General features: G+C 40.1%; 4 protein-coding genes, 1 long non-coding RNA gene and 1 pseudogene across 6 annotated transcripts; 5 read left to right on the top strand and 1 right to left on the bottom strand.

Moving 5' to 3' along the window:
- Positions 1 to 3,287: 3,287 nt before the first annotated feature.
- LOC107278717 (WRKY transcription factor 72B) lies at positions 3,288 to 6,203 on the top strand. The gene is made up of 3 exons (XM_015786535.3): positions 3,288 to 3,423; positions 4,101 to 4,487; positions 5,186 to 6,203. The coding sequence occupies exons 1-3, from the start codon at positions 3,373 to 3,375 to the stop codon at positions 5,678 to 5,680; spliced, it is 933 nt and encodes a 310-aa protein (XP_015642021.1). The 5' UTR covers positions 3,288 to 3,372; the 3' UTR covers positions 5,681 to 6,203.
- Positions 6,204 to 7,299: 1,096 nt separating this feature from the next.
- Positions 7,300 to 10,216, top strand: LOC4327659 (SNF1-related protein kinase regulatory subunit gamma-1-like). 2 transcript variants are annotated; one of them, XM_015755112.2, is made up of 6 exons: positions 7,300 to 7,554; positions 7,965 to 8,126; positions 8,207 to 8,649; positions 8,993 to 9,259; positions 9,423 to 9,595; positions 9,684 to 10,216. In XM_015755112.2, the coding sequence occupies exons 2-6, from the start codon at positions 7,967 to 7,969 to the stop codon at positions 9,991 to 9,993; spliced, it is 1,353 nt and encodes a 450-aa protein (XP_015610598.1). In that variant the 5' UTR covers positions 7,300 to 7,554; positions 7,965 to 7,966; the 3' UTR covers positions 9,994 to 10,216. The 2 variants fall into 2 exon arrangements, with proteins under 2 accessions (XP_015610598.1, XP_015611245.1); XM_015755759.2 differs by having other exon boundaries at positions 7,300 to 7,565.
- Positions 10,217 to 12,321: 2,105 nt separating this feature from the next.
- On the bottom strand, positions 12,322 to 15,451 carry LOC107275597 (amino acid transporter AVT1I). Its single transcript, XM_015782964.3, has 2 exons — positions 14,562 to 15,451; positions 12,322 to 13,107 (listed from the first exon to the last, which is right to left on the bottom strand). Exons 1-2 carry the CDS (start codon positions 15,414 to 15,416, stop codon positions 12,580 to 12,582), a joined length of 1,383 nt encoding a protein of 460 aa, XP_015638450.3. The 5' UTR covers positions 15,417 to 15,451; the 3' UTR covers positions 12,322 to 12,579.
- Positions 15,452 to 19,750: 4,299 nt separating this feature from the next.
- Positions 19,751 to 21,916, top strand: LOC107275687 (histone deacetylase 1-like). The gene is made up of 2 exons (XM_015782953.3): positions 19,751 to 20,826; positions 21,370 to 21,916. Exons 1-2 carry the CDS (start codon positions 19,798 to 19,800, stop codon positions 21,790 to 21,792), a joined length of 1,452 nt encoding a protein of 483 aa, XP_015638439.2. The 5' UTR covers positions 19,751 to 19,797; the 3' UTR covers positions 21,793 to 21,916.
- Positions 21,917 to 22,416: 500 nt separating this feature from the next.
- Positions 22,417 to 25,288, top strand: LOC107278039 (amino acid transporter AVT1I-like; annotated as a pseudogene).
- Positions 25,289 to 26,051: 763 nt separating this feature from the next.
- On the top strand, positions 26,052 to 26,755 carry LOC107281802 (uncharacterized). Its single transcript, XR_001547819.3, has 3 exons — positions 26,052 to 26,188; positions 26,438 to 26,467; positions 26,694 to 26,755. It is a non-coding gene; the product is annotated as an uncharacterized lncRNA (long non-coding RNA).
- Positions 26,756 to 27,154: the final 399 nt, after the last annotated feature.

Genomic DNA, 27,154 nt, shown 5'->3' with positions numbered 1-27,154 from the left:
AAATTGAATGCGCATTATCTATAGTATGTTTTTCTAATACACTACTGCTACCTTGCGAAAAGGACCAGCCATTCATGTATATGTCCAATGGACCAATGATGCAATTTTCACGTGGTCGATACCAAATTATCATTTGTTTTGTTTATAGCAAACAAATCCCTAGCTTAATTAAATGCTAATCAATCCAGCCCCTCTGTTCTCTGGTTCATTCTACATTTGTCAACTTATTAAAGGTAACAAATAGAAACCAAGAGTACTCTCATGTCACAGGGTTCATTACTCAGCCAGTTTATCACAAATATGCACGTGCATCCTTCAATTGCTTGAAGTCAACCATTTCATTCACTTTGATGTTAAAATAAATGTTAGCTTGAGAAATAACTGGATGGTTGCTTTTATGAAAAATTGAACATTATAGATTGGCAAAATGAAACAAGCTTCAACACTATAATGTTGGACCAAATAATGGCCATAGAAATAGAAAAAAGAACTTTATATCTCTCCCTCCTAAGGAAAAACTCACGGCGATAGGACGGCAGGTTCTGGGGAGACGGGTTGGTGTTCCGCACTACACATGCTCTTATGTGTCTTTCTTAGGGTATATACAATAGGCCTATACAATAAGTGATTGTCAACTAATGTGCTGCATGAGTTATATATTAGTGTTAGTAATATCAATATTAAAATTTAATCATATGTCGAATACAATAATTAAAATTTTCAAATTATAGATGATTAGATTAAAATAATAGTTCACATCAATTATTACTTGCTAATTATTAATTTTAAATTTTTAGAATTGAATAAAATACTGAATTCGAAATCCAACCTAATGTATCTTCTATTGTTTTATGTTTTATTTAAATATTTTTGAATTAATTAGTGTTTAATTGTATTTGTGTTAAAGTTTAAATTTAGTATGCTTCATAACTTAGGTCATGTTCATAGCAAATTTATTTATTTTTGAATGAATTGCAATCTACGTCATGTTTTATTATCTAAGTTTCACTTTGGACCATATTTTATTTAATTTTTTCACTTTGGACTACGCAAATTTGCATTTGTTGTAGACCATTATAACTCTCTTTTTTAGCCACATTAGCCTCTCCTCCAACAAAGGGTGGCATACACGCAAGTGGGGAAGATCCCTAATGTGTGGGCACCGATGTGCATGAAGTAATTGATGTGCTCGAGCAGAGAGTTGGGATGTTCCAAAGTGCAACATAAGCAAAATAACCAAGTTAAGTGGAAGAGTGAATTGTGCTTTAGGCTAACCTTTTATTATCAAGGTTTCACTTTAGACTACCTTTTGACTATATTTTTCTTTTTCACTTAGGACTAGTTAACTTTACTCTTTTTTTTTTGCACTTTGGATCAACCCCAAGTATTTTCTCCAGCTATGACTAACCGCTCCTCCAACAAAGATATATCTTGCGTATGGATGAGGGAGTTTATCGGTGAGTTGTAGTCAATGTGCTCAAGGTTTTTTATGTACTGAAGAAAATGGTCTGGGGTGATGCTGTAGGGACTTCCCCTGCAGTGGTATACTTGAAAAAAAAAGAAGGTTTGGGGGTGGTTTAAATTGCAACAAAGACAATTATTTAGTCCAAAGTAAAAGGATAAGATAAAGGGTGATCTAAAAGTGATACTTTGATAATAAAAAATAACTCAAAGCACAATTTATTCAATTGAAAATATTAGCTAAATGGTGGTCCAAAGTAAAATTTATAAAATGGAGCCCAAAAATACAATCCGCTCTTATTAAATAAAGTTGTACTACGTTTAGACTTTATATGATATATAATTAGTCTTTTATATGTTATAATAATTACATAATTAATAATTATTATTTTGTAATAGATAGAAAGTCTGGTTTTATCTAATATGTTAAGTAAATTTGAAGAGTCCACAATAGTTTTATGTTTAAATTGACACATTCTAAATACAATCTGCGGTACAACATAATTGTGCACTCGATCTAATCAACATCTATATTTTTCTTTAACATAGGAGGTCCATCAAAGTACCCAGTTAGTATAGAAGATTGCTAAATTGATAGATATACACACAGATAGATAGATAGATAGATAGATAGATATTCCCTCCATTTTATATTATAAATTGTTTTGACTTTTTTCTAGTCAAACTTCTTTTAAGTTTCCCCGCAAAAAGAAAAAACGCTTTAAGTTTGATCAAGTTTATAGAAAAAAATATAGTAATATTTTCAACACAAAATAAACATATTATCAAAATATATTCAATAAAACTAATTTGGTATTTTAGATGTTACTATTTTTTTTATAAATTTAGTCAAACTTAAACAATATTGACTAAAAAATCAAAACGACTTATATGTAAAGAGTATATATTATCTTTATTAGCACCACGACATGCCTCTCATGATATAGAGGATATATAGAAAAAGAAAAAAAAACAACCTGTCTTCTCTCAATGGAGATAACCATGGTGCGAAAAAAACAAGACTCAATAGTCTTGTCGAACTAATAATCCTTTGTATTTGTATATGGGCCTAGTCAATCTGAATTAATTCATACTAGTAGAAAACTCTTTCTATGCTGTTCCGTCTGTCTCGTGCCTTCCGAAGAGTTTTCTATGCCGTCTTTATGTCAGACGATGATGAGTTGATAACGTGAAAGCCTCTAAACAAAAGCCCTTAATTACGCGTGCAGCTGACTGATGTCACAACAATCCGAGAATTATTCTCAAACCTACTTCCTCCCTTTGAACACGGTACAGCGAATACTCTTCTTCGAAATGTCTCAAATTTGTCTCCTTTTCTAACCAAACCAGCATATAAAAGATAAAACTACAAAATAATCACACGGGATTTATCGTTAACAAGTAGCCATCACGAGGGATAATCCTCCCAGCTTGTGGCTAAGAAAAAACACCCGACCAACCAGTTTAATTTAGTTCAGAATTCTGACCGAATTTTGACGAGACCACGGCCGGACACGCACGTGCACATGGAATTCACGAGGATTAGATCGAATTTACATCTTTCCGGCGTGGGAGTGGATGTGCGGCAAAGCGAGAAACCGTCAAATTGAAATGACCAAAGCGGTCACGTCTCGAATTCTAAACGAAATTCAACCGAGTTTATTCTCGTTTTTGACGCATGTGTTGCTTGCCCTCGGCATCTTGGCGGCTCTGTCAGAGATTGAATTCGGCAGTTCGTTGGATATTTTGGTCAGCTTTTGACATTTTCAGGTGCTGCTCCCTCTATATATTCAGATAGAACTCGCTGCAGGGATATGCTTAGTTATTGGCTTATTGCAGAAAGGAGCAAAAACTAGGGAGTGGGAGAAAGAAAGGGTTTTGGATTCTGTCTGAATTCAGAGATTGATCGAGATGAACACTTTTACACTTTTCAGGGATGAGGTGCAGAAAGCTTCAGAGAAGGTATATATATGCAGTAATTATTTCATTGATTCAGAGATGATTTTTTCTATGCTTCAGAGCTTCAGAAATTAAGATGATATAATTCTTTTGTTGGGACTACATGTTTTACTGCAAATCGGTTGCTACTAGGGAGATTAACATGTCCAGTGACTCTGTGACACACCTCTGCACTTCTTGTGCAAATTCCATTTTCAACATGTTGCCGGAAAGGCATATATCGTACACTTTTACTGTCTATGTATTGTCTGAAGATCAAACTCCAACAACGAGTTTTGAAGGATAAAAGATAATGAGCTATTACTGTTCGCCATATTTTCACAGGATATGCCCCCTATAGTTTCAGATTAATTTGACCAATAATTATTAGAAGAACATCTTTTTGTGAAATTTTGTTTATGCTCTTACATGTGTATTTTACATTTAATTGGTAGCATGCATGAATGTTTGAATGTTACCTTGACAAAGATCTCTGTAATCAATATATACCAGAAACTAATGAACAAACTATTCTGAAAAGCATCAGTTACATACTTACATTGATTTGGTGGATTTAAGACCGAGAGAACGCCCATATGCATGCATGATATGATGATAATTATGTCAACCTATTACAGTTACATGCTGTTTAGTAGCTTTAAACATCTCTGGAGGTTAATCGATTGCTGATTTTGCTGTAGGTTCATCGGCATCACGCGAACGACGACGAGGCCGGGTTATTCCTGTCACTTGGGCTTAGCCTCGGATCGTCTCCTGATGCGTGCCAGTGCCACGCCAGCAAGAAAGACGAAGCGGACGCCGGCAACGGCGGCGGCGACGGGTACCTCGCCCTCGCGCTGCGTTGCGCCCCCGCCGCCGGCGAGCCAATGGTGCATCCCAAGAGGCAGAGGGCCACCACCAACAGCAGCAGTAGCAGCAGCATCTGCGGCGAATACGGGGGCGGCGCCGCCGCCGCCGCCGTGCCGGCGGGCCACGACGACGACGACCGGTCTTGCATGATCACGGCTGCGTCGACGGCGAATCGGCCTGGCCGGGTCGTACTCAGAACACGATGCAGCGCACCCACGGTACGCACGTAGCACACGCATATAGATAGTGACCAATTAATATATTTCATATTATAAGTTTTCTCAGTCAAAGTTTTTCTGTTTGAACAAATTAAATTTATAGAGAAAATTAGTAAAATTTACAACACCAAGTTAGTTTCATTAAATTTAACATTGCATATATTTTGATGATATTCTTATTTTGTATTGAAAATGTTAATATATTTTTCTATAAACTTAGTCAAACTTAAAGAACTTTGACTAAGAAAAAAATCAAACGACTTATAATATAAAATGAAAGAAGTATTGTATAAGTTGAGACATATATGCACGCTTCATTATTGTATATTCCCTCTTTTTTTTAAAAAAAGAAATACATACGTCACCATTAACTTGAGACATAATATACAGCCTTATGTAAAAAAAATTATGCAAATACTCCCTCCATCCCAAAATGTTTGACGCCGTTGACTTTTTTAAAAATGTTTGACCGTTCGTCTTATTCAAAAATTTTAAGTAATTATTATTTTTTTCCTATCATTTGATTTATTCTTAAATATATTTTTATGTATACATATAGTTTTACACATTTCATAAAAGTTTTTGAATAAGACGAACGGTCAAATATGTTTAAAAAAGTCAACGGCGTCAGACATTTAGAGAAGGAGGGAGTACAATGGTATAGATGAGCTGATTTATTTTTGAATTTTATCTCACAGGTGAAGGACGGTTGTCAATGGCGCAAGTACGGGCAGAAGACGGCGAAGGGCAACCCGTGGCCGCGGGGCTACTACCGGTGCACCGGCGCGCCGGGGTGCCCCGTGAAGAAGCAGGTGCAGCGCTGCAACCACGACACCTCCGTCCTCGTCACCACCTACGATGGCGTCCACAACCACCCCATCACGCCCTACGCCGCCGCGCTCCCTCCGTCGTCGTCGTCCTCCTCATCGGCGGCGGTAGCCATGCTCGCCTCCTCCTCGTCGTCTTCGACGTGGTCGGAGCTTCAGCGCGCGATGCCGGCGGCGCAGTCGTCATGGAGCCAGAGAAACTACCCTATTCAGGCAGATGTCGTGGCGAAGGCGATCTGGGACCCCAAGTTCCAGGCGACGGTGGCGGCCGCCGTCGCGAGCTACGTCCGTGACCGTGAGCAGAGCGCGCGCGTTGCCGGTGGGAAGGGTGCCGGAGAGCTCTTCAACTTGGCTCCTCCATGCTGACGAGTGACAAACACCCTGTACTAGCATCCATAAATATACAAATTATCTACCACTAATGCACAGGTGGTAAACAACAAAAAAATTTTTAGGGCTGGTTTGGTTCGTGGGTTAAATTTGGCTTACCAATATTTGACAATTTCAATAGTGTTTAGTGTCTATTTGGTTTGAAACCAAATTTTGGCATGCCTAAGAAAATATGTCATTTCAATAGTTAACTTAGACTATTTTACCTTTAATCCAAACACAACTTTACCTTCCCAAAATTAGTCATGTCAAAACTTACCAAAATTTGGCATTTTAAAAATTGGTAAGACCAATTTAGGTCACAAATCATACCAGTCCTTAGTTTTGATCCAAATTCCAATTGCTGACATTGACATACAAGAATAACGACATTCCATTTGTTTGTTTGTTTTTTTAAGTCTTAGACTCGAATCCAGATGAGCAGATTGGCTCAACTTCTTATGTAAATTCAATTTATTATTTGTAACTAGGTTAAACAAATTATGTTGAATTGGTTAAATTTGTTAAGTTAAATTTGCAAACTTTAGCCTTTCATCATTTTTTTTCTGAAGCTCTGATGTATTTTACACTGCAAAGCGGTTGACCTACTTTTATGTAGTGATGTAAGTGGCCTATCTCACTACCCGCATAAAAACACGTTTACTCGTTCATTTCTCACACGTTTACCCTTGAACCCCCGGGATCGGTGGCGGCGAGGGCGGGGGGAGGAGGGGAGAGGAAGGCGGTGGCTTGGAGGTGGAGTGCAATAGTGGCACGCGAGGTCGTCACCTCGCCAAGGTCGCCGAGGGCACCGTCTCGCCGAGGTCGCCGCCCGCTGCCTGCCTGGCTCGCCCGCGGGAAGAGAAGATGAAGAGAGGGGAGAGGAAAGAAGAGAGGGAGAGAGAAGAAAAGGAGTGAGGATGAGAAAGAAGAGAGAGGGAAGAAGGGAGGTGAGGCTGACATGTGGGACCCGTGGGGGCCCCACTATTTTTAATTATTTTTTGTGTGTAGCTAACATGTGGGGCCTGGCTTTTATTATTTTTTGGGATAAAATTGCCACGTAAGCGCCACGTCAAATGCCACATGAGACGAAGATCAAGTCAAACCAGCCACGTCAGCCAAAACCGCCGAGGGACCTCGTTTGTACCAGTTTTGACCGTTCAGGGACCGATGATATCTAGTTTTTGGTTTAAGGATGAAAATCAGATTTGGTGTAAAGTTAAGGGAACTCCAATAAATATATTCCACTTTTATATGTGTCCTGGTATATGTGGCGGACTATTTCAACCGTGGGCCATATTATGTAGGCGGCCTAGTAAAAAAGAATAAAATTATATACTCTCTCTGTTTTTTAATAGATGACGCCTTTGATTTTTAAATGTACGTTTGATCATCATCTTATTCAAAAAATTTTATGTAAATGTATAGATATAAATCATGCTTAAAATACTTTGAGTGATAAAACAACTCACAACAAAATAAATTATAATTACGTAAATTTTTTGAATAAGACGAATGGTCAAACGTGTAATAAAAAGTTAACGGCGTCATCTATTAAAAAACGGAGATAGTAATATAATATAATATAATAACGAAAACGCCACCCCTCGCGCGACGTGGCCCCACCCAAGCGCATACGTGGCACCGCGCCCCCATGGCCGCGAGGCACCGTAGTACTAGTACTAGCTAGCAATCGAATCCATCTCCCTCCTCCTCCTCCTCCTGGATTGCCGCCGCCGCCCACGGTTTCCAGCAATCGCCGCGGTTCGCGCCGCCGCCGCCGAGCGGAGCAGCGCCCCGATCGATCCCCTTCCCCTCCCGCGAGCAACCGACGCCGGCGGAAGTCCCAGCTGCTTCCGCCACTTCGCCCGGTGAAGCATCCGTACTCACGCTCATCCTCTTCCTCATCTCTCTTTGCGGTCTTTACTACCCACTACGCCTAACCCCCTTTTCTTTTTTCTTCTCGGATTTCGTTAGCCTTAGCTTCTCTTCCAGATCCGCAAGCAATTTTCTTGAATTGGACCTAACCAGAGTAAGAGTAGCAGTTTGTTAGGATTGGATTGGGAGTGTTAGCCCCTGATTAGTTGACAGGAGTAGATTAATAGTGTACCTCCGTTGAACTTGTGATGAACTTTGCTAATATATGCCAAAGTGGCTTGTCGTGATTGGGTTAGTTATGAGTATCTACTGTGCCATGATTAGATTAGATGCGTGTCCAGATTGCTGCCATCTACTGGGATTAATGTTTGAGTGAGTTTTGTTTTTTTTGTTTTTTGTGTAGAAATGGATCGACCTGATGAAACCGTGAAATTCCCAAGCTGTGATGCGTATTTTGACACTATACAGTCCAAGAAGAAGCTGCCCCTCTCTTTGCAAGAATCGCTCACTGCTGCCTTTGCTCAGATTCCTGTCTCGTCTTTTCCTGATGTTCCTAATGGCCGAGGTACACACGTCTGCAAGACAAAATTAACTAACTAGTTGTCCGCGCCATGTATTTTTTTGATCCCTCACATTGCATTGCAGTGATTGAAATTCCAGGAGACACTTCCGTTCTTGACGCTGTGAGAATTCTCTCCAAACACAACATTAGGGCAGCGCCAGTGCTAAATCCGGAATGTGGAGCTCCGGCTGATTGGAAAGGGAGGTACCTTGGCATCATTGATTACTCGGCTATCATCCTCTGGGTTCTAGAAAATGCTGAGATTGCCGCCGTTGCTCTATCAGCTGGGTCAGCAACCGCAGCAGGAGTTGGAATGGGTGCTGTCGGTGCAGTGGGAGTGGCAGCATTGGGTGCAACTGGTCCTGCAGCTGTTGCTGGCTTGACTGCCGCTGCAGTAGGGGCTGCTGTTGCTGGTGGGTTAACAGCAGAAAAGGGTGTGGCAAAGGATGGACTAACTGCTGCTGATCATTTAGGAGAAGATTTCTACAAAGTTCTGCTTCAGCAAGAACCTTTCAAATCAACTACAGTATGCATTTTACTCTATGATGAATTATTATGCATATTTGGATTTTTTTTTCCTTTTTGTTAAATGTCGATCATTTATAGAGTCCAGTCAGTCTCAAATTATTTGGTATATATTTTACCTTGAACCACTGTTCTGCTGTGTGGCTACACCGAAGTTTGGCTATCCTAGTTACAATATATGCCGCAGCTTGGCGTGATTGAAAACTTCCTGTGATTTCTTAGCTGCAACTTATTGTTGCTAATAATAGTTTGGATATCTGTCCTCTTTGCCTCATTTGAATATTGCATGATGATCTTCTGATGTAAATCCTGCTAACCTTCATATTTTTTTCTCATTATTATAGGTTCGATCAATTGTAGAATCCTACCGCTGGTCTCCTTTTGTCCCCATTACACTGGACACTTCAATGCTTACTGTATTACTGTTGCTATCCAAGTACAGGTTAAGGAATGTCCCAGTGATTGAGCCTGATAAGCCAATTATTAAGAACTTCATTACTCAGACTGGTGTTGTTAAAGGACTTCAGCAGTGCAAAGGAAGGGATTGGTTTGATTATATTTCAGCGCTCCCTCTCTCGGACTTGGGACTTCCATTTATGTCACTTGATGAGGTAATTGTGTCTCCCTAATCCAATTCTTTACTAATGAGAAATCATGTCTGCCTACATTATCAAGATAAAAGTTATATCTCAAGCTGAAACATGCTACAATGTAATTTTTTTTCTCTTCACTTTGCAATAAACTGGTAGTTGAACAATTTTGTGCTTTCTTCAGGTTATCACTGTTAACAGTGGTGATCTAATCTTGGAAGCTTTTAAGTGCATGAAGGACAACAAAATTGGTGGTGTGCCTGTAGTAGAAGGTCCCAACAAAAAACTTGTTGGCAGTGTGAGCATAAGGGATATTCGCTTTTTGTTACTTAGGCCTGACTTGTTTTCGAATTTCAGGTATCAAACCATCCGGCTATTTGTTACCGCGTGAGTCATTTTCAAAATTTTGCATTTCCATGTTCCTAATGATAAATCTTCCATACAGGCAACTTACTGTCATGGAGTTCATGAAGACCATAGGTTCCACCGTTTCTGATTCAGGGAACGGCCTGGTGAAGCCACCTCTCACCTGTTCGCCTGACGCTTCTCTTGGCAGCGTGATTGACAGCATTGCATCAAGAATAACCCACCGGATATACGTCGTGGACGGTGACTTCGAGGTTGTTGGTGTCGTGACACTGCGAGACGTGATCTCTTGCTTTATCTATGAGCCACCTGGTTACTGTGACAACTATTTGGCATCAGCCATGGATAAGCTTGAGGAGAAAGGTGCAGGTTCTGTGGACACAAGTTGAGCCTTTTTCTGTAACGCGAACACCAAAATAACAGACTGAATTAGGGAGCAGTAGCAACTCTGATGTATTCAGGTTTAATTTGTGGTGTTGCTGCAGTGAAAGTGTGTAGAACAAGAGTGATGCTGTTGCTCCATGGTCTCTTAATGTAGTTTGCTTGGTGTTACTAAATTACTATATAGGGAGAAGTCAATATACCCTCAGTAAAAGTCCATCTAACACCTCATACTTTGAAGTCGGATAACCAACTCTATCAACTTCATAATACTGTTCGTATAACCGCTAAAGTGCTTTTTATCTAATTATTTTATTCGGTTTTATCTAATTTTACATGTACAATAGATGATTTTAGTGACGCCACACTCCCGCTATTCAAAAATAACTCTATTTTTAGTCTTTGGTGTTCAAACTTCAAACTAAGGTTGAGAGAAAAGACCAAAGTCTCCTTATCAAAAGAAAAAAAAAATAGCATTCCATTCTGATGAATGGATAGATAGATAAAGGACATTGAAGGAATAATCCTTAAAATAGTATTGATGAGTAGGTAGATAGATAAAGGTATTGAAGGAATAAAACTTATAACAGGATAAAAGTGAACTTATTTTTCATAAAGAAATAGTATTACGAGTGTTTTAGAATAAAAGGTATAAAAGAAATACAATTTATAATAGGCTAGAAATGAACTTATTTTAGAATAAACTGTTCATGTTAGAAATGAAGTTATCTTCGGACTGAGGAGTAGATATATTCAAGATATATGTCAAATTCTCCCATGCACTCTTTTTTACACCAATAACTGAGGATCGATACAATCACAATAATCGAGGATTAGTCCTGAAATTTGTCATCTTTGTTAACCAAAACCTTATTTAGTATCTGTATACGGAAATCAGCATGTTCAAAACAACCTTAGAAGTTATATGAACAATATTATGTAGTAAGTTGAAGCGTTTAGGTTAGGGTGTTAGATATGCTTTTATCCAAAGTTATATTTGTGTGACGTTATAACAAAATGAGATTATGTGCCTTCCTCGGATTGAGATCCATTGACTTACTTCCATCCAACTTTGATTTTATCCTCACCTATGCCATTTTTTTTAAGAAAAAGAGAAATAAAGAGGAAAGGAGAGAAAAAGGACAAATAAAAATGTAGTAAATAAAGACACAAAGATATGATAATCATTATGTTTTGTCGTTTCCTTTCTTCTTTCTTATTTTCTATGGTATATACAAGGTAGAATGAATATTTTGATTTTAACTATGTATGCTAGGATGACGTGGCATGTCTGTATAACGGTTTCGGTGGATTAGAGACTATATCAAGTCACATGATAAATTAAGAGGTTTATTTGGAGTTTGGACAATATAAAATCAGGGATTAAACTAACATAAAAAAAATTAAGAGACCGCATTGGCTATTCACTCTTGTTGTGGAAGATAAAACTGTGCAAGTGTAAGTACGTGCGCAACGTGCTAGTGATGCCACCCCGGTTGCTCAGTTCACAGATGTAGGATCTGTTTTGTTCTTTGCCAATATCAAATTTTGGGCAATAGCAAGAAGTAGTGGTTAAGAATATTTTATCCATCAATTGTGGCTCAAGTAATTTATTGATTATTCCAATGATTAATGCTCTAGTGAGGATTTTTTTAGATAATATGGTTCAATTTAACCCTTCATGAAGTATAAATAAACCACTTAAAAAATAAAACACCCAATAAAAAGAGAATCTCTTGTATCATAGAGGAATAAAAAACAAGACATGCACAAACAGAGCCAAAGGGCAAGTGCAACAGCCCATATATTGTACTAATAATAGTGCTTAATATCCATAGCAGGATATGGCACATAAAGTAGTACCATGGATATGTATGCGTATAATGCTATTCTCTGATCTTAGAAGGAAACAAAGTGATAAAAATATATCTCAATCCTCAGCTGGCTGGCCACTGCATGCGCTAATCGTCCTCAGCACATGCAAACCAACACCAAATCTCACTTCACGTGACCAATCAGTATGTATAGACGAGATACAATCCAAATTCATCTCGGTCACCTCCCTTAACACCAGCACAGACCTGGCTCCTGCTTATGCTTTTTTCTAGATTAACACCATAAGGCTTTGACAGCAATGAAAAATACAAGAATCCATATCATGTCTTCATGTTGTCAAGCTATTCACTGTGCCTCCTTGATGTTGTCCATCCAAAACCATCAAAGAACACGATAATCTCATCAGCTGTACCATCTGCACCTTTTACAGCACTTAGCCCAAAATCTGATCAGATACAGAAATATACCGAACTGCATGCTATAGTTCTTTGCTAGTAACTTGCAAATAACCGATACTTCTCTTCTCTGCACATATATATTTATTTAACTGACTCTCGAGCAAACCACTCAACACTTTTCTAAATAATTTGGCTTGCATAAATGGACTAACTAAAAGCCAAATTATGATACAAACAAGGCGCTCAGTTGATTCTTAACACTGTGTATAATGTATGTTTTTTTTCAGAAAAAAAATAAAAAAGAATTTGAAACCTATATAATTACTACCAAAACCTACCACCATAACCACAAATGCACGATCAAAATGTGCCTATAATCTGCTGAAGGGAGGTGTAGGTGCCAACAATGGCGACACACACTCCGATGACCAGTATCCCGATGATCGCCGCCATCTCGAAGCAGCCAACTCCTCCTCGGGACATGTAGATCTTGAGGTAGCTCAAGCACGGGAACAACACAGCAACGGTGACGTTCAGCGAGGACCCGATGAATGATATGAGGTAGCCGAAGAAGGGCACCGTGCATGCCAGCACCACCGTGCTGATAACGACGGCTGTGCTGGTGAGCACCCTAGTCAGCCTGTTGATCTCGGCGTCCGTCGTCGCTGACAGCTTCTCCTCTATCGCTATTGTGACTGGCTGGATCACGAGCGCGTACTTCGCTAGCGGGGTGATTAGTGTCGTCAGGATGGCGATCCTAGTGTACAGCTTCCCCGTGGGTAAGCTCAGTGTCACTTGCGCCTGCACATCCTCACCATAGATCAGATATCCCAACACCGCTGTCACTGCGTAGTTGAGACTGCACAGCACCAAAGAGATCAGCAAAACCTGCACATTAATTGGAGAGGAATAGAACATTATTGGAGTACTGATCCATTATCATCACCATCATGGTTTCATAAACCAAATTATGATAATTGGAACTGATAATTCGTAATCAATTATCATTGGTTGCCAAATCTCTCTAATTGAAAGGTAAAACTTAAAATGCAACATTATTGAGCTATATCATATGAAAATAAGGACCATTGAATGCAACGGTTGATACAATATTTGTCAATATTCATGGATAAATATCAGTAAACGAATGGTGAAAGGTCGAAGATTGTTCAAGAAACTTCCATGAGTTAATGGAGCAATAGTCAATGTCCTACCACTTTTGCATCTTATCCCTAACAATTCTCATACCTATTGGTTGGTCTAAACTTAGTACAAGAATATATACAATACAATATATCTCTATTTTAACTTGGCAAAGAAAAGTTTATGATGCAACACATCTTCCAAATTTAGATACGCTGCATTTTAATTTATCCAAAATTGTATTGGACTACACATAAAATTAGTTAAAAACAAATTTCGTAAACTTTGTATTCAAATGACTAATATAATTCTTTCATTTTAAGTGCTAGACACATCTTCTATCTTTAGGTTTAACATATAAATTAAATCATATTAGGCGGCTCATGATTAGCTTTATATTTAAGCTACATTGCTTTTACATGGGTGGATGAGAGGTAACCAAATATAGTTGAGAGGCGACCCTAATCGCCTCCAGGAACCTATTTATTCCACTGGAGTGATAGGCTGTTTTGTAGCACAGTACACCTCCACGTCACTTCACACGTTAAACTGGTCGAAAGGCTATCCCAACAGTACCCTTAATTTATGTCATTATACAAAAAAAAGTATATCAATACTAAATTGTGTATATTGCACTTGCCATTAATTTTATATTGCACTCGCCATTCCTTATCAGTGTAAATTAACATTACGAAATTGATAACTAGTACAACATTTTTTTAGGGATGGTACAACTTATTTCAATAAATCATTTTAATGTTGATTTCGTCTGATCCTAATTCTTACTTTTAATTGGATGGTCAAAATAAACTTATTAGCTTAAATTTTATTTGCATGATGTATATAGACCTAATGTATGAATGGAGCGCCAACGCCAACAAAATATATGAGAAGCATGCAATGATGAGTATGATGAGAATGTAGCAGCGATGATGATTAAGAGATGTGCGAGTATAGTGTGCATGATTAGTGATGTACGAGTTCTAAAAACTAATTATGAGTGTGCGCATCTTCTATGCATACATGTAATAAAAAACAATATGTTTATATTCTTACTGAACCTGTTGCTAATTTAATTCCACCATTGACTATTCAATTTTCATTAACCATAATTCTAAATTTACATTGTTAATTGTTATCATAAATTTTAGCAAATTCACTATAAAGTAAAACACATAAATACATTTTAAAAAGTGTACCTTAGGAAAATCCTTCTTAGAGTTCATTGAGGAGTACACAGTCGGGAAAACGCCATGTCCAGCGAAGCAGACGAAATAGAGGCTAAGGGCGGTGGGCAGCTCGCTCAGATTCAAGAGGCTGCTGCCCTCCATGTGGAAGCCCTTGCCGGCCACGCCGGCCCAGACCAGCGATGCCGTCAGCGCCACCGACGAGACGAGCCCAACCGCCGAGACGTACGCAAGCATGCTGAGGTTCTTGAGCCACGTTGTCGGAAGGATGACGGCGGCCGCCGCGAGCACGAACAGTTGCTTCCCGTGAACCTGGTACCCTAGGATCTCCACCACTATGCCAGGGAGGAGCTTGTCGAGGTTGTCGCCCTCGAGGATGAGGAAGCTGATGGCGACGAGGTAGAGCTCGACGTATATGACGAGGCCGATGGCCATCCGGCCGTAGCTGCCGAAGGCGAGGTAGCCGATGTCTGGGTAGCTCCGTACACAGCGGTCGACGCGCATGCACCGGTCAATTAGGTTGCCAGTGTAGAAGCAGATGGCGCCGACCATGGTGAAGAGTGTCAAGCTGAGCCACCCGCCCTGGGATAGCGCGTACGGCACAGAGAGCATCCCGATGCCGGATATGATGTTGCTAAGGTTTAGGCAGCTCCTCCCAAAGGAAGCGCCGGTCATACAAAATGAGCCGCCGCCGGTAGGGAGGAGGAGATGCTGCTCCATGTTGCTGCCGGTAGGGAGGAGGAGATGCTGCTCCATGTTGCTGCCGGTAGGGAGGAGGAGATGCTCCATGTCGTAATCCACCTCATCTCGTAGATCTTCTTGCCTATGGAGAAGAGCCTCATCGATAGGACTCTTATCCGCCGCCATAATCCCCGTGTCTGTGTGTGCACCTGTTAAACCAAAATCACCTGATAGATTTTTAATACTTACATGATACACATATGAAAATAGCGTGTATAACTTATCATACGTATCATAACATAGAATTCATTATTAATGATAACCTTATAGTTAAAAATAAAGTGCAACTTACATTTAGTGAAACAAAATAGAAATAAGAGAGATACTAGACAACTACTCATTACACCTAAAAATTTGCTAACAAAATTACAAACAAACAAGAAACATTTATTAGTAAATTAATACAAAAGGTGACAAAAAAATAATGAGATAACTAAAGTAGACGCACGTTGATTAAGCTAGACGCACGTTGATTAAGCTAGATTAGATGTTGTACTAAAAATATCAATGAGATGACTATCCCAAAACAGATGCGCTGACCAGACTGCGCTACACCTCGTCTCCCCCCCAGAACATATGGATCTACCCGATCGATAAAGACTCGAACCGCAGTCGCCCACCCCGCTTTAGGCACAGGGAGGCGGGAACCACCGCTTTTAGTTTAGGAAAGAAGCCTACAATTCTCGTCTCGTTTCACTTTCGTGAAGGTCGTAACAAAACAAACAGAGAATGGTGAATCGGTAGTAAAGACGTGATCCTGACCAGTCTATATACATGTTAGAAAAGTGAATGAACACATATGGCAAAAATTAGCAAAAAAAACTAGCATACCGAGTACTTTGCACACAAAGATTGTATACAAAACAGTATTTTTAAAATCTTGTATACAAAACTACTTAAGTATTATATGCGAAGGAGAAAGGAAGTTTTCCTTCATTGGTTTTATTATAAAAAAAAACTATAGGTAGTTATGCGAAAAAGTTGTAACAGCTTAGGCCTAAGAAGGGTGTATCTAAAATTCTCACAAAATTGATGGCTATTTTGCAAAAAGGACAACTTTTAAATTCTGACGGAATGTGTGATAGGCTGATAGCGCCGCAGGAAATCGTTGGATCGTCCGATACATTTATCCAGCGCTAAAATAAGCGGCTGAAAGCAAGAAATTTTTCAGCCGGTAGACAGGTAGCACATCCTAACAAGAATTGAATTTATTCATGTAAAATCTTATGTATATTTTTACTTGAAAAGGACCATAAATAATATGCTTGTATTATAAAGCAACACATATGTTATTATTTTGTTCATCGTGTATTTCGCTACTATTATAAAAATTGAAGATATTTTTGTTAACAAATGTTGGACGTCATCGGTTTACTCCGTAATTATCTAATCCGCCGATCCACGGGGCAATAGGATTTGGATTTTTTTTTTCTTCCGTCGTCCGAACAGCAGGCATATGCCCGCGCAAAAAAATTCGCCCGCGTTCCACTCACGCTTTCCATTTCTATTTTACTTTCCACACGGGCCAACGCGATTGATTAAGCATGCACAGTACTGTCGCAGCCGAAGCCCTCGTGGTAGCCAACGATGCACGTTGACGGCATGCATGCAGCCTTGGTTTATGGCGCCCTTGTAGAACGTGAACTCCCGCGCGCATGCCGGCCGCAGGCGGCACACGTCGATGTACGCCTAATTAATTTGATCAGAGTATTACATAATTTGTAACAAGGCCTCGTTAGGCCTTGTTTAGTTCTCAAAACTTTTTCTTAAAAAACATCACATCGAATCTTTAGACACATACATAGAAAATTAAATATAGATTAAAAAAATTAATTGTACAGTTTGTATGGAAATCGCGAGATGAATCTTTTGAGCCTAATTAGTCTATGATTAGCCATAGTGCTACAATAACCACATGTGCTAATGACAGATTAATTAGGCTTAATAAACTCGTTTCGCAATTTCTAGCCGAGTGATGAAATTAGTTTTTTCATTCGTATCCGAAAATCCCTTTCCGACGTCCGGTCAAACGTCCGATCTGATACCTAAAATTTTTCTTTTCACGAAGTAAACCCACCCTAACCAATGTGATTTTGTGACGGCCTAATTGTATCAATAATCAAGTAGTAATAGCAGAAATTAGCTTCTACCTGAAGAAGAAGAGCGATTAGGTGAATGAGGACAAAATTGACAGCGAGAGTGTCTTAGGGAGAAGCTAATCCTATCTTACTATAAAATTATAACCCCCACTAATTCTAAAACTCAACATGCAAATATACCACCTCATCATTCACTAGCAATAATTAAATAGAAAACTTATGCAAGCATGCAACATCATCTACAATTCATTTAATTCTACGAAACAACATCCAATCATCTTCCTTCACATTATTATTCACAATATTTTTAACACACATATATATTCATTATTTTTATAATATTTAACATATACTCATCCATATAATCAAGAGAAAATCCATGAAATACCATTAACAAACACCCTAATCCCAGAAATGCCATCGACAAACACAACTTCCTGAAAATGCCATCGTACAAGCATATTTCTCCCAGAAATTCCATCACAGCCAAACTATTGTTAACTCCTCTCCGTTAAGTTGTATGAAAAGGCAATCTTATCTCTGGGCAAACATTTGCTCACACATCATTTTGTATTGTTTGCTCATACAACATTATTTTGCATTGATGCATATTTAAATTCAGACATAATTATTTTGCTATCAATCAAATTATTTCAAAATTAAATTCACAAAATTTGGCATCAAAATTATTTCAGAAATTTTGCTATCAATTATCAGGGTTGTAATATGAGCAAAAATAGGGTTATATATAATCTTTTCTTATTATAAAGTTATAACCCACTAGATCCCAAAGCTCAACATGCAAAGATGCCACATCATCATCCACTAACAATTATTGCATTTAAACATCATGCAAACATGTTATATTATCTATAATTTTATAATTTATTACATTTTAGAGTTTTAAAATGTAAGCATGTTAAATCATCATCCCACATAATTCACATAATATTTCAATATATATCTTCATCATTTTTTATAATATCGTATATACCTATATGATTCATCCTCACTTAGTTAGTATTATTTTTCTCTTCTCCCATTAAATCATATCATATCAATTGTTTTTTTTGCCTTACACGATTAATCTACGGTCCAAAGTATCTCACTCCCTTTCTTCTCTCATAAAGCCACATCATCTTACTTTTACATTTGAATCATTATTATATATATCTATTTAAATTTAAATTATCATAAACCATATCAACTTATGTAAGTTTATATTGTTTAGCTATTTTACACATTATTTTTACTTATTGTTATTATACTGAACTCCCGCAGCAACGCACGGGGTTTTACCTAGTATAACTAATGAACTGGCCATGACGATTCAACAAATACTTCCTCCGTCTAACAAAAACCTCCTAGAACAACATACATCAATCTAGGAGGGGTCACATCCACTTCTAGGTTGAGTTTTTTTTTGATGAAGGGAGTACTTATTTTTCTTTCAATTCTATAAAACTCTAAATGATACGGCTGGTTTAACAAATATATTTTCCTGGAATGTTATTTACCATCATGGCCACTCTAATGCACAATATCAAACATATAAGGTTTCATAAAAAAATATATAATGTTATTTAGATAATATCCTGAAGATATAATTAAATCGTTGTCATCCATTTATTATTGTATTTTTTTATCCGTTGCAACGCACGGGCACTATTCTAGTTTTAAACCTAAATTTTAAAACCCATTAAATAATAATATAATAGGCTATAAATATTGAGCGCGCCAACGGGCGCATCGATTTTCTAGTCCCATCCAAGCAAGGAAATTACGAAGGAAGCATGTATAGAAAGATATAGCAGAACATGCAGGGTAACTAGCCTAATAACAAAAATTGGGAAAAAAGAGAAGAAATTATAGGAACGTAGCTAATTTCTCACCTCTCCCACCAATTTGTAGATCGATGTCGGCCGCGGCGTGCGCACCGCCTACACCGCTGCCGCACGCCCGGAGGAGATATACCGGTGGAGACGCGCGTGACAACGATGATGTGACGAGCTGTGGACGAGAGCTCTCACCGGCCGGGGTTATGGAAGAAGGTTAAAAGAAAATAGCGAGAGAGGATTAGATCTATATATGGAAGAAGGTTAAAAGAAAAAAAAAGGAAAGGTAGGGTTAGGAAGCGCGCGTGCGGGGAGGAGACGCCGTTGCACGGGAAGAAAGTTAAGAGGATATATATACGAGTTCCGTTCCAAACTTCCGATCAGGTAGTTGGAAGTTAATTTGGAAGTTGTTTTCGGATTAATTAATAATTTAAAAGTCAATTAACAATCCAACTCCGGCACGAACTGGGCTTCGATCAGCCTTACATATGTTTAGCCTATATATGTGCGTGTGTACGTCCGGTGCATGCGCCACCGTGACGTCTGCATCTCGCCGGTGTAGCTAGGTTAAACATGGCCATGGCCGGCGGCGGCGGCAATTCGCTGCCTTCGCCGTCGTGCGGCGACGACAAGAAGCGGCGGGTGTGCTACTACTACGACCCGGGGATCTCCACCGTCGACTACGGCGAGGGCCACGTCATGGTGCCGCACCGCGTCACCATGGCGCACAACCTCGTCGCCGCCTACGGCATGCTCGGCGACATGCGCCGCCTCCGCACGGCGCCCGCCACGGCGGCGGAGCTCGCCGACTTCCACGACGAGGGCTACCTCGCCCTCCTCCAGGACCTCACCCCGGACGGCTGCGGAGGCGACGACGGGGTCGGCGACATGGCGCGCGCCAGGGGCATCTACGCCGTCGAGGGCAAGGGCGGCGGCCGCGGCGTCGACAACCCGGTGTTCGACCGCCTCTGGGATTACTGCCTCCGCTACTCCGGCGGGTCGCTCGCCGCGGCGCGCACCCTCGGGAGCGGCACCGCCGACATCGCCATCAACTGGTCGGGCGGGATGCACCACGCGTGCCGCGGCGGCGCGAGGGGCTTCTGCTACGTGAACGACATCGTGCTCGCCATCCGCGAGCTGCTCGCCCACTTCCGCCGCGTGCTCTACGTGGACATCGACGTCCACCACGGCGACGGCGTCCAGGCCGCCTTCGAGGCGTCGAACCGGGTGATGACGGTGTCGTTCCACCAGCACGGCGGCGGCTTCTTCCCGGGCTCCGGCGCCGTCGCCGACGTCGGCAAGAAGGGCCCCGGCCGCTACTGCGCGCTGAACGTGCCGGTGAGCGTGGGCATCGGCGACGAGGAGTACCACCGGCTGTTCGAGCCGATCATGGCGAGGGTGATGGAGGTGTTCCAGCCGGAGGCCGTCGTGCTGCAGTGCGGCGCCGACTCCCTCGCCGGCGACCGGCTCGGCGAGCTGAACCTGACCACGCGCGGCCACGCCCAGTGCGTCAGCTTCATCCGCAGCTTCAACCTGCCGCTCCTCCTCCTCGGCGGCGGCGGCTACACCATCAACCACGTCGCCTCCTGCTGGTGCAATGAGGTAACTAAATTTTACAAAACTCACTCAATTTAATTTCTGCCAAACTCACTCTCAACTGTTTGTACGAGAAATTAACTATTTTGATACCTCGTCCCTCATTTGTTTAAAACCCTTTCAAATAGTTTAGTTTATGATTTTTTATTAAAAAAACGTAGCAATATTCATATATACAACATATATACATATCCCACTCCAAAAGGAAAAAACTTAGGTACAAAATCAAATCACACATTGAGATATAAAAAAAAGGGACTAATTTATTGTATGAATACTATTCGCACCCGAATTTATCATTTGTTAATCAAAGCTTAAGTCGAATTTCAACTTGATTTTTAGAGTGATAGATGCTATTATACTCAACACGGTCAATTTCTTTCAGAATTTCTTACAACCATATGTATTGAATTTGGAAGTAAAAGCTACACGATGAGTTATCCACTCGAGATATTAGAATTTTATTTTTTTATGTTTCTTACGAAATTTATCCAAATTTGATGGCAATGCTGATCCCGCGTTGTGATGAATTTCTGTGGATGGATGCAGACGGCGGTGGCCATCGGCAAGGAGATCCCCAACGACATACCCAAGCATGGTTTCGACGTGTTCTACAAGAACCAGGAGTACAAGCTCCACTACAAGTTGGAGACGAAGCACCTGCACCGCAACCGCAACACGGCGAACTCCATAGACGGCATCAGGATGGCGGCCATGGAGAACCTCTCCAAACTGAAGCTGGAGGCGGCGGCGAGCGTGCAGTTCGAGGAGCGCCGCCACCGGAGCATCAACGTCGGCGACCTCTACTACGACCCACGCGAGCAGGAAGAGGAAGAGGAGAGCCCCACGGCGAGGCTGCACCGGAAGCTCTACTTCGAGCCCACCGGAGATCAGGAGAGCCCCTACACTAAGCACAGGTGCAACGTGCAGCCAGGGGAGTCGAGTAGTAGAAAGCAGCGTAAGCTAAAGTGATCATGAAGATCAATTGGCCCTCTTTGAAAGAGCTGTACAAGAACATATAAAATTGTTCAAATTTTGATGGAACCTAGTAGTAATGTAACATAACAGAAGGCTGATGTGGAAATCGTTTCGAAAATCAATTGTGTAGTGTATGAGGAGTGCAGAGAGATTTCTTTTTTATCAAAAAGGACGTGTTCCATTCGAACTGACCCACGTCATGTCGGAAAAAATTACAAATAATAGCTAGGCTATAAATAAATAGCACATCCATCCCATATTTACAGTTCATAGGGGGTGTTTAGATCCATGGGTATAAAGCTTTGGCACGTCACATCGGATATTATATAGGGTATTGCATGAGTTGTTTGGGCACTAATAAAAAAACTAATTATAGAAGCCGTTCGTACACTAGTAGAAAAAAACTAATTATAGAAGCCGTTAGTACACTAGTAGAGAAACAATTTTTTCCGTGCGGTCAAACGTCAACCGTCTGGAACATGAGATTATGGCGGCGGATAAGAGCCCTATCGACGAGGCTCCCTTCTATGGTAAACATGAGCAAGAAGATCTAGGGACGATCGCGTACAGCGCACGTGCTCCCTCCAGCGTAAGGAACATGCTCCCTCAAGCGTAAGGATGCTCTCCGTGCTGTACGCGCTATCTCAGGGCATGTGGCTCTCCATGCTGGTATCGCAGGGCAGGTGGCTTCACCAAGCCATCTGCTTCTACACCGGCAACCTCATGGACCGCTGCATGCGCGTCGATCGCTGATCTACCCTCGCAGGGCAGGTGGCTTAGCCTGGCGCTCTTCACCAAGCTATATGCTTCTACACCATCAACCTCATGGACCGCTGCATGCGCGTCGATCGCTGAGCTACTGGACATCGGCCACCTCACCTTCAGCGGCTATGGCCTGACGGCCATCGGCCTCATCATGTACGTCGAGCTCTAGCTTGTCGCCATCAGCTTCGTCATCCTCTTGGGCGACAACCTCGACAAGCTCCTCCCCGGCACGGTGGTGGAGATCCTAGGGTACCAGGTGCATGGGAAGCAGCTATTCGTGCTCGCGGCGGCCACTGTCATCCTCCCGACGACGTGGCTCAAGAACCTCAGCGTGCTTGCCTATCTCGGCGGTCGGGCTGGCCTTGTCGGTTGCGCTGAGCGGGTTGCCCACTGCCCTCAGCCTCTACTTCGTCTGCTTCGCCGGCTATGGCGTCTTCCCGACCGTTTACTGCTCAATGAAGTCTAAGAAGGATTTTCCTATACACTTTTAAAATGTATTTATGTGTTGTACTTGATAGTAAGTTTGCTAAAATTTGTGATAACAATTAAGAATGTAAATTTAGAATTATGGTTAATGAAAATTTAAAAGTCAATGGTGGTATTAAATTAGCAACAGGTTTAGCAAGAATACAAACAAATTGTTTCTTTGTTACATGTATGCATGGAAGACGCGCACACTCATAATTCCTATACACTTTTAAAATGTATTTATGTGTTGTACTTGATAGTAAGTTTGCTACAATTTGTGATAACAATTAACAATGTAAATTTAGAATTATGGTTAATGAAAATTTAAAAGTCAATGGTGGTATTAAATTAGCACCAGGTTTAGTAAGAATACAAACAAATTACTTTTTTATTACATGTATGCATGGAAGACGCGCACACTCATAATTATTTTTAGAACTCGTACATCACTAATCATGCACACCTCTTAATCATCATCGCTGCTATGTTCTCATCATACTCAGCATTGCATGGCTCTCATATACTTTGTTGGCGCTCCCATCATATAGCAGGTCTACATATACATCATGTAGATAAAATTCGAGCTAATAAGTTTATTTTGGTCGTCTAATAAGAATTAGGATCATACGAAATCAACATTAAAATCATTTATTAAAATAAGTTGTACTATCGCTAAAAAATGATGTTGTACTACTTATAAATTTTGTAATGTTAATTTCAGATATATGGAATGGCAAGTGCAATATTCACAATTTAGCATTAATATATTTTTTTGCATAATGATGTAAATTTAGGGTAATGTCGCGTTAGCCTTTCGACTAGTTTGACGTGTGCGGTGATGTGGAGGCGTACTGTGCTACAATACAACCTATCACACCAGTGGAATAAACTGGTAACTAGCGTGGAGGCGTACTATGCTATATTAAAGCCTATTACCCCAGCGGAATAAACTGGTGAATGGTAGCGATTAGGGCTGCCTCTCAAGTTGGGATTTGGTTACCTCTCATCCACCCAGGTAAAAGCAATGTAGCTTAAAGATAAAGCTAATCAAGAGCCGCCTAATACGGTTTAATTTATATGCTAAAACCTAAAGTTGGAAGATGCGTCTAGCACTTAAAATGAAATAATTATATTAGCCATTTGAATACATAGTTTATGAAAAAAATTTTAAGTAATTTAATGCGTAGTCCAATACAATTTTAGATAAATTAAAAGGTAGCGTATCTAAATTTGGAAGATCTGTTGCATCATAAAATTTTTAATGCCGAGTTAAAAGATAGATCTATTGTGTTGTGTTGTATATATTCTTGTACTAAGTTTTGACTCAGCCAACAGCTATGAGAATTGTTAGGTATAAGATGCAAAAGTGGTAGGGCATTGACTATTGCACAATTAACTCATGGAAGTTTCTTGAACAATCTTGGACCTTTTACCATTCTTTTGCTGATACTTATCCAGGATCTAACAGTGGATATTATATCAACCGTTGCATTCAATGGTACATATCTTCAGATGATGTAGCTCAATGATGTTGCATTTTAAGTTTTACCTTTCACTTAGAGAGATTTGGCAACCAATTGATAATTGATCATTGGATTATCAGTTCCAGTTATCATAATTTGGTTTATGAAACCATGACGATGATGATAATGGAACAGTACTCCAATAATGTTCTATTCCTCTCCAATAATGTTCTATTCCTCTCCAATTAATGTGCAGGTTTTGCTAATCTCTTCGGTGATGTGCAGTCTCAACTCTACAGTGACAACAGTGTTGGGATATCTGAGCTATGGTGAGGATGTGCAGGTGAAGGTGACACTGAACTTACCCACGGGGAAGCTGTACACCAAGATCGCCATCTTGACGACACTGATCACCCCGCTGGCGAAGTACGCGCTCGTGATCCAGCCCATCACAATGGCGATAGAGGACAAGCTGTCGGCAATGATGGCGGCGGTGGCTGACAATAGGAACAACGGGCTAACCAGGGTGCTCACCAGCAGCCGTCGTTGTCAACATGACGGTGCTGGCGTGCACTTTGCCCTTCTTCGGCTACCTCATGTTGTTCATCGGGTTCTCACTGAACGTCGTCGTTGCCATGTTGTTCCCGTGCCTGAGCTACCTCAAGATCTACATGCCCCGAGGAAGAGTTGTCCGCTTCGAGGTGGCGGCGATTGTTGGGATACTGGTCATTGGAGTGTGCGTCACCATCGTTGGCACCTACACTTCCCTTCACCAGATTATCGGCACATTTTGATCGGGCATTTGTGGGTATGGTGGTAGGTTTTGGTAGTAATTAAATAGGTTTCAAATTCTATTTTTCCTGAAAAAACAACATATATGCTACACAGAGTGTTAAGAATCAACTGAGCAGCTATATATTGCATGTGTACTCTCCTGGAATGCATGTGTATTATCACTAAGTTTCATAACTTTCATTGCCTTCTTGTTGACTAATTATCGCAGCTAAAATTTAAGTTTTGAAATTAGTTCAGTTTTAATATATTCTGAAGTTTTTCCATCATAATTTATCTTCTTCTACCCTTAGTTTTAAATCACTAGTAACACGCATAAAAGTTGGGATTTGCTATATGTGTGTCTACAATTTTTTTTTTTTGGTTTTATCTATGGTTTGTTTTGTTCAGGGCTTATTAGCCTAGAACTGAATCTTGTCGATTCTGAAAGTATGGTGAAATATGGTGCAAATGGCCATGCATTTTATGAGATTATTTTTTTATGAGAGATCGGTAGAATATATTCCCTCAGTTTTTTAATAGATGACGCCATTGACTTTTAAATGAGTGTTTCACCATTCACTTCATCCAAAACTTTTATGCAAATATATAATATATAAATGATATTCTTAAAGTCAAGCGTAATGAGGTGGAGAGTTCTTATCATTGGACTTGTGGGTATGTGACTCTTTGTTTTTTTTTTTTGATGGCATGCTAACCTTGGATGTCTTTGCTTCTGTTTTTTCACTGAATAGTTTCTCTATATGTCTTGTTGCTGCAGGCACCCAACATCACTTCATGACCATGGTAGGGATAGTGATGATGATGATTTCCGAGACAGGGATTATGATGTGGCAGCTCTTGCTAATAACTTGAGCCAGGCATTCCGATATGTGATATATAACAATGATGATATGGAAGAGGTGTATGTGTGAATGATTTTGTTTCTATTGCTTTGATGGTTTGCATCAGTCAACATGTTTCTCTGCCAGCACATTTTGTTAGGTTTAATTTGAGAGGATTCTATGGTGGATAAAATATCATCCTGTTACCCATGCTATTACATTATCTACTTGAACGACTCACCAGGTCTAACCATGTTCCGGATTTGTAGTTCCTTACAGCCTTAGTGTGCTAGATACTAATGATACATGATTGTTTCTTGAGTGCAGAATCAAGGGACACTTGAACGGGATGATGAGGTATATTTAAGGATGCTAGTTTACCCCTATTTAATGCTTTTTTTTTGTTCTTTTCACCTGTTTTTTAGTTCAATTTAATTAAAATTTTTAGTACAGTTCCTAAACGTTTGTTTCAATCAACCATGTAAAAAGAATGGAATGTTGCATGCGGATAATAGTGTCTAGAACCATATTTGTTGAAATTGTACTTCTCACTGAGTGGATTTCCATTGTTTTCTCCTTTTAGGATGTCTATTTTGATGATGAATCAGCAGAGGTCGTAATATGTTCTCTGCGACTGGGAGATGACCTTAAAACTTACTTTGGTATCCTCTTTTTTTTTTTGCCCTTGGGCTAATTATGCGTTTATGTATTTAAAAGCAGATATGTGCTAACCTTTGGTATCCTATTTTCAGCAAGAAATACATATACCAATATGAATTCATTCTAGGTTTAACTAGATGCACACAATTCGTGAGAGCACTTTTCTAAAGTATATATGCTAACCTTTATCATATGCTTAAGACATAGTAATACTAATATTGGTTTATTTATTTATTAATAATTGAAAATTACATATATACTCGTAGTATGTGCTAAGAATTACTCGTATAAATTTAAATTCACTACTTAATTTTAAAATTGTTTTGTCTATTTTTATTACTTATAGGTACTTTTTTGATAAAACAGATAAAGTTAAATACTACT

This window comes from Oryza sativa, chromosome 1, assembly GCF_034140825.1.
Source record: "Oryza sativa Japonica Group chromosome 1, ASM3414082v1".
Classification (NCBI taxonomy): domain Eukaryota; kingdom Viridiplantae; phylum Streptophyta; class Magnoliopsida; order Poales; family Poaceae; genus Oryza; species Oryza sativa.
The sequence above is the reverse complement of the archived record's forward strand: the minus strand, read 5'-3'. Positions and strand labels throughout refer to the sequence as shown.